This window comes from Cebidichthys violaceus, unplaced genomic scaffold (genome assembly GCF_023349555.1).
Source record: "Cebidichthys violaceus isolate CVI_PGR_0920_01 unplaced genomic scaffold, fCebVio1.0.p SCAF_11, whole genome shotgun sequence".
Classification (NCBI taxonomy): Eukaryota; Metazoa; Chordata; class Actinopteri; order Perciformes; family Stichaeidae; genus Cebidichthys; species Cebidichthys violaceus.
The window spans coordinates 6,214,567-6,231,509 of record NW_027176274.1 but is presented as its reverse complement, the minus strand read 5'-3'; the positions used below and the strand labels follow the sequence as shown (position 1 = coordinate 6,231,509).

Genomic DNA, 16,943 nt, shown 5'->3' with positions numbered 1-16,943 from the left:
TCTTAATTGCCTTTGTTGTAGAACAGTTCAGAGCTGATCAAAAAATATTTAAACATACGTTTAATTAGCCGGAAGACAATCTGTTTTACACATGAAAAGGTTTGGCAATGAGATCAGACAGAGCAAACAAATGAAAACAAAAGGTAAAGATAAAAAGGGATAATTTACCTTCAAACCAAATACAATGAGTGATAATCCTAGTACAAAAGTATTTGCATAAAAGTACCAAAAGTAATTGTTAAGCAGAATAGACATATTCTGCATATAGAATGATATATATATATATATATATATATATATATATATATATATATATATATATATATTAATTATATTATTGGATTACAATTATTGATGCATTAAAGTGTTTAATGTTGTGACCTAATAAAAAACATTTTCGTCAATAACTCAAGAATTAAACAAATGTCTAATATGATGAAATGATGACCTTTTGGACAGACATGGGTGTGATCTCCAATATGACTGTCGGTGGAGGTACACAACCTTGAAGTGCTGATTGTAGTTGTGTACACATACACACTGCTTGGTAGACAGTAAGTCTTCCTCTGTGGATCAATAAAGTCTAATGTTAATCTTTAATCATAAATAATAATGTATTTGTTATTTGTATTTTGTATTATTGATCTCTTCCAAAATGTAGGAGTACAATATAAAGCAGCATAACATGTGAATACTTAAGTATCTCAAAGCAAATGTATTTAGTTAATATCCACCACTGCAGTCCAGCATTTCCCCAAATGTACCTTTAAGAGAATAAAGAACAAAAAACAAAGTGGAGAGATATTTTCTTTTATGAAATTATCACAGGTGTGTGTCTCTATCCTGTGTGTCCCTATCATCAGGTTCAGTTAGACTAAATCTTTATGTCCAATTACAGTAAAACACTTCTAACATACTGGCACTTGGTGAGCACACACTAGAGAAAGAGATGTAAGGAATCAGTCACATAATCACTGTAGACTTTCTTTAGCTGACAGATGAGAGAAGAGAAAACTGTGAGAATGGAAGAAGAAGACATATTTACCTGGTTTCTGCCTAACAGGCTGTGTTTATATTAAACTGCAGGATTAGATGTGTAGAGACTGGCTGTGTTCCTGTTCAACTGTTCAACTGAATGTATTGTTTTTAAATGATATAGAAATTATCTCTTATCTTCTTTAACTCCATCCACAAAGTGTCATTAGAGGAGACAGCCACCTGACAGAACATTGTGTTTCATTAAGACGCTGTGATGTGATGAAATGAACAGACCATGTGCTTTCACATCATCACAGACAGACAACAGCCTGAGGATTAGCATGGATACCATATCCTCCACCGAGAAGACGTTACATTTATATTTCAACCAAAAGGTTAAAGATTTCAAATCAAACTTGGTTTGCAAAACATTTCTCAGTGACGGATGAAGTGCATATTGTTTAAAGAAATAGACTTCTGAGCAGAAAGCTGGAGGTTTGTTGTTTTGCTGCTGAATGTGTACATTAAGTGGTCAGTGTGGGTGGAAACATTAATCACAGCGCACAACACAGTGCTGTTAACATGTTGTTGTTGTGGCTGCTGCCACAGCTGACAGTGTAATGACAGTCATCAGGGCTGCTATTTGTGCAATTACGTTAACACTTAGAGAGTGGGCCGTGAACTTTTACCACACAACTACTTTTAACTTCATATGTAGAAAGAAATGATGAGGAGGAGAAGAAATCAGTCTGATTTACTAAAATACCTTCTTTTCTAGCTAAATTAGCACATATATTTAGAATTTTTTAAACATGCAAAAAATAGGTAATAGCCTCCTTTCCCATTGCCAGTAGACCAAGCAATAGACGATCATTATAATGATCAGCTTTTGTTACCTATCTGTGCTAGCAAGAGGTGCACGCTCACATTCACATAAAGTACCGGCTACATCGACAAAGCAAGGAGAAGTTCAGATAACACACACACACACACACACACACACACACAGGGAGGGAGAGCTGCTTCATTCTCTGCTCAGGTAAACATAACTCCGTCATATCTTAGCTAACAGCTGTTTGCTGCTATAATAATGATCTGAATCCTGTACATATTGCACATTTAATGACAGATATTTGTATGAATGTGTGTTTGAATGCCTTATTATAATTACTTACTTATTACACTCAAAGTCATCACACACATATTCAGCCTCAGTCTGTCCATGTAAGGACATCGTGCCCTGATGACTTTGAGAGCATGGTTTTCAGAGTATTCAGGCTGTAGCTGGATCGCTAGCTGTACCTCCTGTAAGACTTCATATTCTCACAGACCTCCTGTCTTCACACTGAACCTCAGGCAGCTGGTGTGACCAGTTCAAACAGCTCCTGTAACGCCACTCGACTTCCTGAAGTTGATTAAAACAACTGGAGTTTGACCCGTGAAGGTTTCGTAGATAGTTGTTAGCTAGCTGGCTAAACTGTTGCTGTTGGTAAACTGCTAAAGTTATTTGTCAGTCATGAAACAGCTTCGGTTGCGTTACCAACTCGCTCTGAGCTGAGAAGCCCAGTGGGAGTTTGTGAGAGTCACATATATTGGTTTTGTGTACGTGGACACGAATTGTCTTTTTTTTTGTGTCACTCAGGACGAAAACAATGCCAATAGAGAAAAATTAGGATCATATTTCGTGGTGGACACACAGATGAACTGTATTTAGTTGTTTTAAGATCAAACATGTTCCCTAAACGTAACTATTTCAGATTGGGATTAAAATTAACCCGATAGATTTTAGTCATTTGTTTGTCTTTATCAAATCACTCTTTGTCATGGTCTGACGAGGAATAACCTTGTTTATATTAAAGCAATTGTCATCTTCTTGACAACGCAATAAAATAAATAAGACAACAAACAAACAATCAGCCATGATTAAAAGAGATACTGAGTGATTAATCCTTGCATCTTGTTAAAGCCAACTTGACAAATTAAAGAAGCCAAACAAGACGTCCAACAAACAAACAGGTTGTGTACAGTCTTCCATTTGCCTGTACTTTACGTACCAAATGTGTTAACAGTCAGCAACGACACAGTCCCATAAGTCTTAGCCTGTGGTTTGAAAATGAGAGCCACGAAAATACTAAATCAAAATACAAATTGTGTTTTTGATACAAAGACATTTCTTGCAGCTTGGCACAGAAAGAAGACAGAGAAAGAGATATTGGGTCACAGAAATCAGAAGGACATCAACACAATGGTTCCAAAAACACAATGGACCTCTGACAAAGGACTGGCAAGCTTATCAGGATGAACTGAGGGATTAATATTGTAAAGGAGAGGGGATACGTGTCTGACCAGCTCATGCTGTTCAAATGTCAAGTACAAATCCTTGAATGTCAAACAAAACAGTGAACGTTAAAGCGTGCAAATAGAATCATGCTTTTGTCTTCAACTTTAAAGTTCACTTTTGCACAACATCTTTTAATCTCGTAAAAATCTCAGAAAGCAGTTCTGATATGTTTTAGAGGAAGTGAGGGGGCTTGAAAGATGGCGTGTCTCATTCTAGCCTGTTATCATGTCACTAAGAATGTAAATAATGCCAATGAAAGTCAATTGTTTTTTGTGGTGGAAACATAAATTGAATGCATCCACGTGACTCTGCAACAGAGCTAGTGACGTAGTATTAAATACTGAGAAAGACAATGGTGGGTGGGAGGGAAATGGACCGCTAGACCGGTGTTCAACACCGCATGTCCCAAAGTGTTGTTGTGGTTTTGTTGCCTAGACCTAACTTAGTGGTTTGGTGATTAAACCTTACTGTGCATATTTATTTTAAGCCAAACCATGATGATTTCCTAAACTACGAGGTTTTGTTTCTTAAAGCTAACTTTTATTTCGTAACGGATTGTCATACCAAAAAAGAAGTTGTGCTGAGCGATACAAAAGAAATTTGAATGTATTGCACGTCGTGAAATATTCACGACGTGCAATACGACTGTGTCTCAATCTTACACCGTCCTGCTTTCCAAAATACTCAATAGAACACCAAACGTGGATTAATCCACCACTAAAAATAGTCCTCAGGAAATGCACTATTTCTTGCTTGTTTCATAAAAAACTAATTACCAGCTATTTTAGTCTTTTTTAAATATGAAACTATATATCTGTGAGGTGTTTTAAAGATGCAGGTCATCACTAGGAACCACTGGGCTTTGAGCTGAGAGCCACAGTCAGATCAAAGTATTAAGAGACACACTTACACATTGTTGGTTTTAGTATTTTCACAGGATTTGTTCATAATAAGAAAGATATGGAAAACACCAGACGTATCTGTTAACAGGATCTGATCAGTCACTTCTGTGCTGTCATAACTGCTCCTAAGGTAGAGGAAATGATTTAGCATTTATTTCATGTTCCAATTTATGTATTTACATTTGGTTTTTGCCTTTATCCCTCTCTTCGCTCCGTCAGCCCTCACACGTTTTCATTTTTAATCATCTTCATTGTTTCTACCTTTCGTGGCTGACGTCATTTTTTTCATTTGAATCTGACTTCAGCTCGCCACCTGGATATGAACTCACAGCAAAGATAGCACTTTGGCAATTTCCCTGCATCCCCCTCTTCACTCTCGGTTCTCTGTTGTCTATTGTTTGACTGTCGACTCGTCTCTAGCGTTGTCATCCCGCCGCCTTAGGAGACCGAGCGCTCTTGAAAACGAACATAATCAACTTATTTTATCATCGCAAACATACTTTGGATGGAACGTTGGCAATAATTACCAGCACTTCTCACCCAGCTGACACTTTCTTTCAGCTCTGCTGGGTGCTGTGGTTCTCTGGGAGTGAACAATTAGAAAATAGAGTTTCAGCAGAGCTTCTTTCTGAAAAAAAGCACCTGAATGTAAACCCGCTTTTCTGCTGAGTCAGCAGTAAATATCCACTCACATGATCAGCTGATCCTTCGTACATCAAATCCAATTTCTGAGAAACATTTTCAGATATCTCATTAAGAGACATGCAGCTGAAAGGAACCACTTTATTAATAGAGATACAATCCATACACAGTGCATTTTGTAAAATACGACCAAACTGAAGCTTATTTATTGTGGATAAAGAATGTTGGAAATATTATATTCAACTTGAAAAATAAAGCTGTTTTTGCTTTGTTTGGTAACTGTGAAACTTACCATCACCAGGTCCAATTTCACAGTAAAGTCCACGGTCTTTAGATTAAAATGCTTTTATAGTGAAGCACATGCAAGGAGTGGCAAGATATCAGCGGTATCTTTTAGAATATTAGTTTAGTGCTGCAACTGAACACTGCAGAACAGAAAACTGTTTAATCTGGATGAGTGATGTTAAACCAATACCAGATCTACTTAACAGGGTCAGTGTTAAACCGTTGCGTCTCTGTTTCATGTCGATAAAATAAATGTATTTTGTTCAATAGCCTTTTCTTTCAAGGACACTCTGGATATTATAAGGGATGCTTTGATCTTGTTGGTCTAGAAACACGTTCGGAGAGGAGTGATTATAGGTATTTGAAAGCATGTGTGTGTGTGTGTGTGTGTGTGTGTGTGTGTGTGTGTGTGTGTGTGTGTGTGTGTGTGTGTGTGTGTGTGTGTGTGTGTGTGTGTTCCTGGCTTCATCTGACATCTGGCAGAGTTTCTGAGGAGGTAAACAAGTTGGATTTGGGGAGACAGGAGGATCAAGCTGAGCCAAGTCTGGTTTGAGAGTTTGTGAATCTGATGTGTTGTGATTCAGGTGTGTGTGTGTGAGTTTATGTGAGTAATGTGTGTTAACCAGAGTCACTGTTTAGTATGTAGACTACATGCTGAGTGTGTGTGAGTGAGTGAGTGAGTGAGTGAGTGAGTGAGTGAGTGAGTGAGAGAGAGAGAGAGAGAGGCCTCACATTTCTTTGCTTTTGAAAGCAGCATGCACACTTGGCCTGCACAAGGCCGTCTCTGAGCCTTCACACTATGTTTTCTCTCTGTTGAAGTGCCTCCAAAACAACATTCAGAGTTCTCTTTTCTTCTTAAATCAGGAATCATGATCCTTGTAACCAAATTACCCGATGCCTCTCTGAAAGTCTCTCCTCTGTCTTAACTTAACACAGCTTCATGTAATGGCAGAAATCGGTTCCTACATATGGGCCCCTGATCAAAATAAATAAAAAATGATTTTGTTTGTTATAGTCCAGTGTTCTGATTGCACCACAAAGCTCTAAGCTGCAGTGTCTGACGCCATCGTCTCCTGGTGCGTCTGCAGATGCATTCAGTCAGTGAACAGTCTGTTAAAAGTGGATTTAAAACCCGTGGTTTTGTACACTTTGGCAGTTTGTTCAAGGAAAAAATAAAAGAGACGGGTACATGAATTATTTTCTTTTTGGTATTTCTGAAGATAATCAGTCCCTGCAATCAAACACAGGTGTATGCAATTCCCTGGTTGATTAAACTCTGATGCGCAGGAGATTAGAAATATGTTTGTTGGTCTGTATTGCTGTTGTACACTCATTCTCTTGCATTATGTGATGAATGAGACACAATAATAGGCCTTTTTCACGGTAGACATGACATATCACAGATATGTTATCGTCTGTGGGCTCAGAGTCATACTCCCTGGTCGTTGCTCTGTTTCGGTCGAGTGCGACACAAGTTCAACGAGTTTAGAAAGGCACGAGAGCAGTTTTGTTTCATGCGGTTTGGACTGTGTATATAAGAGTCAGATGTTAACCAACAGTTGTCACATGTTCCAGGTTAAATTCTCTTTAACTCAGACCACAGAAACACACATGAGAGCTAAAAAAGGTCTTCAGCTTTAGTTTGTTGAAGTTCCTCCAAACTGACAGCAGCCAGAGTGTCGGCTACAGTAGGTGTCACATGAAAGCCTCCGCTATGATTAACAGTCTGCAGCATTCAATTACCGAGGATTCACCTCCCAGAGACGACCGACGTGATCGAATCTCTTCATGTGTCAGACAATCGATACTCTGTTCTCCTGCGGTTCCCCTCTCTGGACTCACCACATCAAAAAGTTGAGAAGACTTGAAAGAATGACCCATTGTTAACCTTCACTGTTACACAATGAAAACACAGCTGCTTCAGATCCAGTGGTTTTTAATTATGTGGTTTCACGAACAACTCACACACGAAACAGAAAGAAGTGTGATTATTTCCAAAAAGTCAGCAGGTTGCTGTGTTCAATACTTTAAGTCCCATATACTAACTCTAATACATCTAATTTTAAATTCTTTATATATTCAAGAATCTCTTCTGTCTTCTTGATGAAAACATTTTGACAGGCCTGCAGATAACAATTACTTTCTCTTTGGTCTATAAAACATCACAAATATCATCACTTTGTCTTCTTTTGTCCCACCAACAATCCTAGACGTAAAGATATTAAACTTGCTGTCACATTAAAGAAGTCCGTCTTCACGTGTGACGGAGGCTGTCAGGAAACTTTTAGGATTTTTGTTTTAAAAAAATTACTTAAATTTGTGTCAGTTAATGAATCAGCTGATCGTCTCAGCTCTTGTGTTTGCGATGATTGCTGGTTACAAAGTGACTGAAGGTCTTATTTTAATTTAAATGTGCACTAACAAAACGTGTGCATGGAAGCAAAGTAAGCAGGCCCCTGAAAACAAAGTTGACTTAAGTTAAATGTATTACTTTAACATTTCAATTACACCGGGATGCATTGTCAGACACTGCAGGATGTAAGAAATAAACGTTCCTGCCAGTTTTTTTTTCAGATTTCCAGCAGATTTGAAAGTTACAGAACTTCCGTGTGCTGTTCAGAGCGTGTGATCTGCAGAGGAGTCTCTATCATTATCACTTAAATGATTTATTCTCCGTGAAACTTGAGCTTATTTCTTTAATACGCCGGCTTGTTAAGACTGCTTTGAACAGGAAGAAAATGGGTGTCTTTTCACAGATTGAGTTCTGGTGCAGAGCTGACTGGGTCTAATTGGTGTCAGGTACTGAGGAATAATGTCACAGTCGCAGCCTTTCCTGTGTTGAGGTTTTACAATCCGGGGAAGCAGAAACGTCGGCTCTTTGAAAGGAACAAGGCAGAGGTGACAACGGCAGAACACGTTGAGTTTGAAACCACAGCAGCGGTCTCATAAGGACGGCTGTCTGCGGCAGCAGGCGTGGGAGCAAAAAGTCACATCTCAGCAGGTCCTGTGGGATTTTCTGGGGGGATTTTTTTCAGTGTGTGTGTGTCTGTGTGTGTGTGTGTTTGTGCGTTTGTTGGTGTGGGGTGAGATTTCTCTGCGAGGGATAATTCACTCCGGTTCCAGGTCATCACCATCAGAGGTTGAGGAGCCGGTAATAGCGTGGAACCTTATCAGTCCCTCAGGGTGAATTCTCTTTTCTCTTTGTGGTTCTCAACGGGGAACTCAGAATAGAGGATCGACCGCAGAGCAACATCTCTGCTGGACAAGAAACAACAAACACAAGTCAGACAGTTTAAAGCACCAAACTTGTGTTAACGTATGTTTTAGCCCACTAACTTTAAATTAATTTCCTCTCGTCCATGCAGCCAATTTGTCCCTGTGTGTCTCTGTCCCTTTACAACAGGAGTATTCAAAGATTGAAAGCACCCTTCCATTGGATAATTATGAGGCCACTGTGCTCTTGGGAGCAGCAGATTAGTTTTGATGCCTTCCCCAAATCTGTGCCTCACGTCTGTGAGCTCTGCAGGTAGCTCCTTTTGACCTCATGGCTCAGTTTTTCCTCCAATATGTCAGCTGTGAGACCTTTTGATGGACACGTTTCTTTTCCAGTCACTTCCAATTGATTAAATGGACCACAGGTGGACTCCTGTAGAGACACCTCAAGGATGATCTGTCGATGTGATATTTCTCTTTTTTTTCTTTTGAATACATCTGCAAAAAAATGTCTAGAATCCTGATTTTGCTTTGTCATTATGGGATATTGAATATCATCAGTGTCAGTCAGTCTCTTTGTCCAACCCAGAGTAAAATATCTCAACATTTATTAGATGGATCAAATGTTTGTGGTGCTCAGAGGACGAGTCCTGATGACTTGTGGTAATATTGAAGATTTCCACAAATAGAGAATCAGGCAAAGATTTTTTTTTTTCTTTTTTAAACACATAACGGACTGAACGGGAACTTTAATTCGGGAGAAGTAGAAAGCACAAAGAACGGGAAGGAAGAATGACGTTTGTGACTGAATGTGTCTGAATGCAAGAGAGATTCAGTGCAAAAGGAGGCGGACGATAAAATGGAAAGCTGAAAGAAAAGAGAAAATCAGATGAGGATGAGGGTCTGGCGGTGACTATGGTGACATGGATCAACACGGATGAGTCATCTCCTAAATAATAAAAGCCTTCATCAGGTCGTCCCTCACCTGTCACATGGAGGTAACAACAGGATATAGAGGAGGAGGAGTAAATGCTTCATCCTGACCCTGAACACGATGTAGACACCCTGTCTTTTATTTTTAAGAAAAATAAAGATGGGTTTCTTATTCCCAAAGCCCGTGAGCTGGTAGTGATCGAAAGAATGAGATCCCAGATATAAGCGGCACAAATGAGTTCCCTTTGCAGGGTGGCTGAGCTCAGCCTCAGAAATAATGTGAGGAGCTCAGACATCCGGAGGGAGCTGCTCGGAGTAGAGCCGCTGCTCCTTCGTGTCGAAAAGAGCCAGAGGTGGTTCAACATCTGATCAGGATCCTCCCGAACGCCTTCTTTTGACGGTTTTCCAGTTTTCGTGACATGTACAAATGATACAAGGCTCCGAGATAGAGCCAGAGCACGCTGGAGGGATTATATATATCTCATCTGGCCTGGGAAGACCTCAGGAGGAGCTGGAGAATATGGAAAAACAAAGAATCAGGCTGAGGTAAATCACTAGGAACAAACAAATGCTGGAGCGCTAATCTTGTGCAAAGAACTGAGACAATCTGGCAAATGGGTGCTGAACAGCTAGAGGTATAAGTAGTAGGAGGTCTGATGAGATAATAGAACACAGGTGAGGAACAAAACTGGCGGGAAACTAAACAATGGCAGGAAGTAAAGTAACCAGCAAGTGAAAAATAGTCCATTATAAGGGAAACTGATCAGTTGAGTATCAAACAGTTTGGTTGACTGAGAAATAAAGATTTATTAATTAATTGATTTTCGTCCATCCATACAGAGAATGAAGAAGATGCTGAAAAATATCTTGTTGAATCCATTTCTTTAAAATAAATGAACTATCTTATCCTCCATCTGATTTTATGATCTACATCTTCAAACTGCCTTGAGTGAAATTACCTACAAATAAACTTCATCTTGATGTATAGAATCTGCCTGTTAATATGTTAATATTCTGAATATTGTCACTTCCATCTGCAGCTGAGCGTTTAAAGACCAATTTACTGGACTAAATATAGAGATGGCTGCTGTAGGCGGTCATGAAGGACACCACTGCGTGTGTGTGTGATATGTGAAGGTGTGTGTGTAGTTCCAGCCTCAGACCGCGTGCGTGTATCTGGAGTGTGTGCTCAGGTTTTGAGGCCTTCGGCCATGTTCCATCTGTATGACTCACTCCATTTATCACGGCGTGGTCACTGTGTTATCAGCTTTTCAAAGGCTACAGACGGGCAACGAGTCCATGAAAAGCATCACTACGGCCCCGCCAATGCTTTTTAATACAGAGTGCAGTTATATTAAAACAAATACAGTTCAGGACAAAAACTAATGACGCTCCAGAGCGTCATTATATGAAACACAGGAAGTAGCTAGATTACTTTCTCAGACGGGCTGATAGTTGTGGTACGTTTGTTTTCACACTTTTCCAGTTGTGGAAAGTAACTAAGTACATTTAGTTTATTCTTTTCATGCTACTTTCTACTTCTACTCCACTTCATTCATCTGACAGCTTTAGCCACTTTACAGATTACAATAGAAACAAAACATACAAATTGATTAATCAATAAGTCGACTGACATGAAATTAACTGGCCACTATTTTGATAATGTAAGTCATTTTTTCAACCGAAAACATCTCACTTCACAAAGGTAAAGGTTTGCTGGTTTTCATTTTAATAATTGTCAAAATTTTAATGTATTTGTAATACTGTTGAGGTTAGCACTTTGTCACATTTTTGTTTTTTCGATACATTAACTTTTCCATCTCAGCCAAACAAAACTTAAACTTTTTTTGAATTCCGTTGTCAACCTTCTATGAAAGGGTTGATCAGAGCCAGGACACTAACTTTACTTCTTCTCTCTTCATCTTTCCATCTATCAACTCTTCCCTTTCTTCTGCAGATTATGGGTGGCCGCTGCCCTCTGACCTTTGTCCCATCTGGATCTACCTGGACGTCCTGTTCTCCACGGCGTCCATTATGCACCTCTGCGCCATCTCTCTGGATCGATACATCGGCATACGCAACCCGATCCACCACAGCCGCTTCAATTCCCACACCAAGGCCCGCATGAAGATCATGGCAGTGTGGACGATTTCAGTGGGTAAGAACACACTCAGTTATTTACAGTTTTTTCTGTTTGAAACGACATGTTTCTGTTTGTGTCATGTGGTCTATTTTGTGTTTAAGCTCTGATATTTGCCTTAAATCTACCCAAAGTTTTAAAATATAGCTTAATATTTAAACACGAGGTGCTATTTTTTATGGCTGTTGAAGCTGTGTTACGACATCAAAAGTAAAGTGTTGTGTGCTGAAAGTTGCGTTTGAAAGAGGGTGCTCGTATCGTGTTTGAGGAAGAGAGAAATTGCATTTTCAAAGATCAGATTTTAAATTTGAACAGTGCGCATACCGGTTCTCCTACAGAGTGTTGCATTATGGGTTGTTTGTAGCCTTCATTTTAAAGTTCCCTCAAGTTGGTTTATATTGTGTCTTTTCGAGTTAGCTATTTAGACCTGTGTGAGTTTCTGATGACTTGGATAATGGTTAAACAGGTGTTTTAGCCATTTTATAATGATATACAGTAAAATACAGTAATTTTAGCTTTTTAGCCTTAGAGCTGACCAGCTAAGATCACTGCCTCATCATTATTTAGCTTGTACGCATGAATATATTAGCAACCTAAAAAAGGCAGTTCAGTATAATACTTTCATCGCTTTACCTTTCCATTAGACAGCCATTGCTTTGGGGGGAATTGAAACCATTCTATTGCTAAATGGATCGATCAGTTAGTTTCTTTGTTATCGCGTCTTTCAGTTCAGAACTGACGTCATCACAGCAGTACATTGCTTAGCTCTCATGCCGGTACTCGTGTCTGCTTCTCCAGACTGGAAGTGTCACCGCCATCTAAAACACATTGACTGTGGATGAGGATATATGTATACTTGGACTTGGAAAAATAGCATTTAGATTTTTAAAAACATATGCTACAGTTTTAATGTTCAGATTTGAATACATAAGGAACACCTCTGGGAATTCTACAGATCGATATAAAACCTAATTTAACAGTTATGTTTGTGTCTCACGGTCAAGGATGAAACTGTCCATTTCTGACGTCTTCGTCCTTGTTCATTGTAACGCTCTCTTATTGCAGATGAAGAAAATGACTCAAAGAAATGCTTTGGTAAAAGTGAATTATTTTTTGTGGAGAAGTCACAGTTAAAAACGGTGAGGAGAGCGGAGAGAGGGTAAAGCCACTCACAATGAGAGTAGGAGGGCAGTCGCATTAAATGCAATTTTGTCCTCTTCCAGATAAAAGTGACGTTTATGACTCCATATCATTTTTATGGAGATGAGGGAACAATCAGGTCCTGATATTTAGCTTCCGCCTGTCTGGCTGGTATCCAGATGCTCAGGTCAATGGCGCTATAGATTAGCAGTAAATGTAATGATGCGGCTGCAGAACATGGAGGTCGTAGGAGGAAAGAGCAGCAGAGTGAACATTAAATCTGCACGGCCATAATCGGCGCAAAGAAGGAGGAAAAAGAAGAAAACTGTTTCAGCTGATAACATTTCAGTTATAGCAAGCTGCAAAAACAAACCATCAGTTGCTGTTTGATTGAAGTTGAATTATTAAAAAGCTTTGCCACTTTCCTGTCCTAATTGATTTGTTTGTTAGTCAACATGCTCTCACACTAATGAGAAATGTTGGAATAGTTAATTTTTATCCAGGTGGCAGTGAGCCCGGCCCTCAGATTGTATCTAATGAATGGACGGCAGGAACGTTACAGCTCCACTTCAGTGCTGTTAATGATTTACTGCTGATAGAACTGAGTGATCCTGATGTTAGAAGATAAAAGACGAGCACCACTTTTTTTCGGGAAAGTGGCATGAATGTCAAAATTTACAGGATGAAACGTGATATATGAATAAATGGCACTTGTATGTTTGGATTACTGAAAGGACAAGAGCCTGTTTAAAGTTACTGTAAGCATGACTTGTTCGAAAGTCACCGAGCTCAGTTAAAAGTGTCCTCATTGTGATTTCTTGTTGGTTAATATTGCATACATGCCAAAGACCATACCAATAATGGTTTTAGTTGTGTTTTTCTTCCTGCATACTGAAGCTACAGTTACATCTCATTCAAATACTGAAGGAGTAGTAAACCAATTTAAATCACAACAACAGAATAGAAATAAAACTGCTTTCAGAAAGAAAGAAAAAGAACCTGCATCTCAGACTTTCTTTGCTGGTTTCATATGATATGTTCAGCTGTGATATTCAGGATCATATCAGACAGCGTCTACAGACTCGAAACAACTACAAAACGACTGTCAAAGAAACACATGACGACTACAGAGAGACACAAATAAACTACAAAATGACCACAAAGAGACATTAAACAACTGCGGAGATGCAAAACGACTACAAAATAAACACAAAGATATGCAAGGTGACCAGAAAGAGACACGAAACGAACACTTGTTACCTAGTTACCGAATAAAAACCACAACATGTCGTTTTTACACTTTGTTTTTTGTACGGATGAAACACACAAGATGTACAACATGTTCACCAGTGAGCTTCATAGGTGGTGGTAGGATGATTTTTGTTTTATTTGTCTGCCACATCAAGAGAATATTGTCTGTCCTTCAGGCTGTTGGAAACACATCAACAATGTGACAATAGAAACATATGATTGATCTGTTAAGATACAGCTGTCAGGGACTAAAGTGTCACTCACGTCACTTTTTTGGCAAATAACAAATCATCTGGCAGCACAAAAGCATCATCATGAAAGATCTAGTCCTGCTGAATAGTCTTCTAATGGTGGAAGTGAAGCCTCTCTGCAACAACACATTAATGCTCTTCTTCTTTTGTTCCTTCTTCTCTAATTTCAAGTAAAACTCAGCTGCCTATTTATAAATATCTGCCATTCAGATGCTTGTTATGGCATCATGCCCATAAAGAATGACACTCAGGTCATATTATTATGATATTTTTCATTAATGTTTCTCCTTGTCTGTTCTGCTGCAGCTCAGTTCAGACTCTCGGATCACCTGTATGGTCAAAAAAATAAATTATTATATTACATAATAAATTATCTGTCATTATCTGTGAGCAAATGAATGGTGCAAAGCCTATAAGGTTCAGAAAATAAACGTGAGTGTGCTGCTACACTCACAATGATACAAAGCATCATATTGTCCCAAATACAAGATGATATTTTGTTCTGGAAATTACTAAAAAGTAGGGTTGTCTTACAGACAATTATATAAGAGTAACACCAGCTCCTACAGAAAGTGTTGCACTATGGGTTGTTTGTAGCCTTGATTTTGCTACGCTGGTGTCATAAAGTCCATGCAAGAGATTTGTATAAAATGATATCTTTCACTTTTACGAGAGAATCAAGGATGTGGATTCTCTTTTTCATGGATTTTTTTTGGATTCTTTTGCAGGGAGAGGTGTTGTCAGTGTAAAGCAAACAAGGTGTGTGTGTGTCCTTATGGTTACCCATAACACCTTTCTTCACATCGGTCTCCATTTGTTTACGTGTATCTTTGCAGAAATACAATTCAGCTTAAACCTGATTTAAATAATTTATGAAGAAACTAGTCAGGGTTATTTGTATTTCCCAATATCTGTACGTCTCAATTGGTCAATAACAAAAATGTTTGGAAGGGAAAGTTTAAAGAGAAAATCCAACTAACTGTGGGATTATAATGAATCCACTGAAGACTGTCGATGTGGCGGTTACAATAAATCCAATTAAACACCTTCAAAGACATATTGGTGTGAATGAGTTCAATAGCAGTTCCTCACATTGTTCACAGATTATTAAGAGGGGCAGGTGGAGCCGGTGGGTGGAAGACGAGTTCAGTGAGGGTGGGGGAAGGGAGACCTCAACCAATCAAACTGAAGAAACAACTCCTCTCCACTTCCTTTTTTCACTAAACCAAATAACCCTCCTTACACTTATTGTGTTTCCTCCAAACTTCATTGACCAAAAGCAAAGGCATTAATTCATTTGGAGTGAGTTGTCAGCCTCGGCTTAATGCCTCTGAGCTCCTCGGCGGCCCAGAGGTCTGCGTTTGCTTCCTGTTGCCTCCAATTCATTAGCGCTGTCATTCTGCCCTGTGTGCTAATGGCCGAGTCATGCCGGAGCTGCAGATAGCTAATTTAGCCTTCCTTCCTCGTCCAGATCCAACTCACGATAGCTGGGATTTGCTCGTCATTTACGTTCTGATCCAGATAAATGAATGCAATGTAATTCATCTGAGATGTGGAGATACGTTTCAATGTTTTACTGTGTTGTTCAGCTCTTCTGAGCAGATAAAACCACCTGCTACTGAAAAACAACAATGGGGTCAAAATGACACAAAAACAAGACATAACAATGACATGGTTGAATGATATTTATTTTAAGCAAACAGGTGATTCTCAGGTCCAGACTCAAATTTATATTTTTAAGGTTAAATACCTGTTTATATTTTGAATGTCCATCTTGTTGATATTTCATATTTTATTTGCAGTCTTCACATCCTCCATATGTTGACCAAATTGCACCAAATTGGCGGTATGTATTCCATTTCTTGGGCAGCACCCCAGGTATGCTGAATTCTCATTGATCTGGAATTTACATAAGCAAGGCGAAGTCATTGATAGTTAGAAAATGGAACACGGCTATTCATTTTGGGGCGCTGCCAAGTTGTGGACTTGAACCTTGATGCTCTACGTGCCTCTCTGGCGGCAATAGAGCATGTGTCAGTTTCTGCTTGTTGCATGCATAGACTTTTCAAAACAAACGTCCGTGTTCACAGGAAACAGCTTGGTCAGGTTTGCTCTGTGGGCTCTGTGATCACTTATAGGCTATGCTGTAAACGTGTAACCTTTAATCCCGTGTTCTGGTTTCAAGCCTCTGTATCTTGTCATGTATTCGCGGGACAAGTTGATTCTTTGTTTAGTGACGGATCCTGTCCCTCAGTTTGATTATGTCTCTCTGTATTTATTTGTGTTGCTTTGTAAGTGTCACCACAGAAAAAAACCTTCTGTGTTGTTTTCAGCCTTCAGAGGCCACAAGAAGAAATGACTCAGAGACATAACAGTTTTTTTTTTCTTTCTGTGATGCAACATCAGCCTGTTTAGCATTCAGCTGAGAACTCATCATTTATTCATGCATGTAGGGATAACTGTGATCAGTGTATGAAGAATAACAGTCAACCTTCAGTATCTTCATCAAAGTTATGTTACGATGGACGCTATAACCCCCGAGAATTGACTGAGCTGTCAAGCTGTGAAAAAGACAAAGACTAGTTACTCTTAAAATAATGATGTGACTTTTGTTTTTTTTTGCCTTCAAAGCATTTTACACTTTAATCCAAACTTAAGAGCAGTTAAATAAATATGAGCGCCTATTTCAAACTAAGATGCTGACCAATGAACTGTTCCGGTCTCCATCTGAACAACTGATCTGAGGTCTGAGAGCATTGGCAGGTTGATCATAGTTCAGACCTGCCAATCTATTGAATAACTTTCCATCCACCTATTTTCATATGCAAATAAAGAACTTTAGTGCAAAGGTCAAAAATACCAAGAGA

The 16,943-nt window shown here is 39.1% G+C and overlaps 1 protein-coding gene across 2 annotated transcripts in view; it reads left to right on the top strand.

Moving 5' to 3' along the window:
• Positions 1-16,943, top strand: part of LOC137866226 (5-hydroxytryptamine receptor 2A-like) — a 51,449-nt gene that overhangs the window by 20,069 nt on the left and 14,437 nt on the right. The window contains exon 2 of one of the 2 annotated variants that reach the window (XM_068701993.1): positions 11,252-11,452. The exons of the other annotated variant lie outside the window; for it this stretch is intronic. Within the exon in view, the coding sequence (XP_068558094.1) occupies positions 11,252-11,452 (201 nt within the window). The remainder of the gene's footprint in view (positions 1-11,251; positions 11,453-16,943) is intronic. 2 annotated transcript variants of the gene reach the window in all.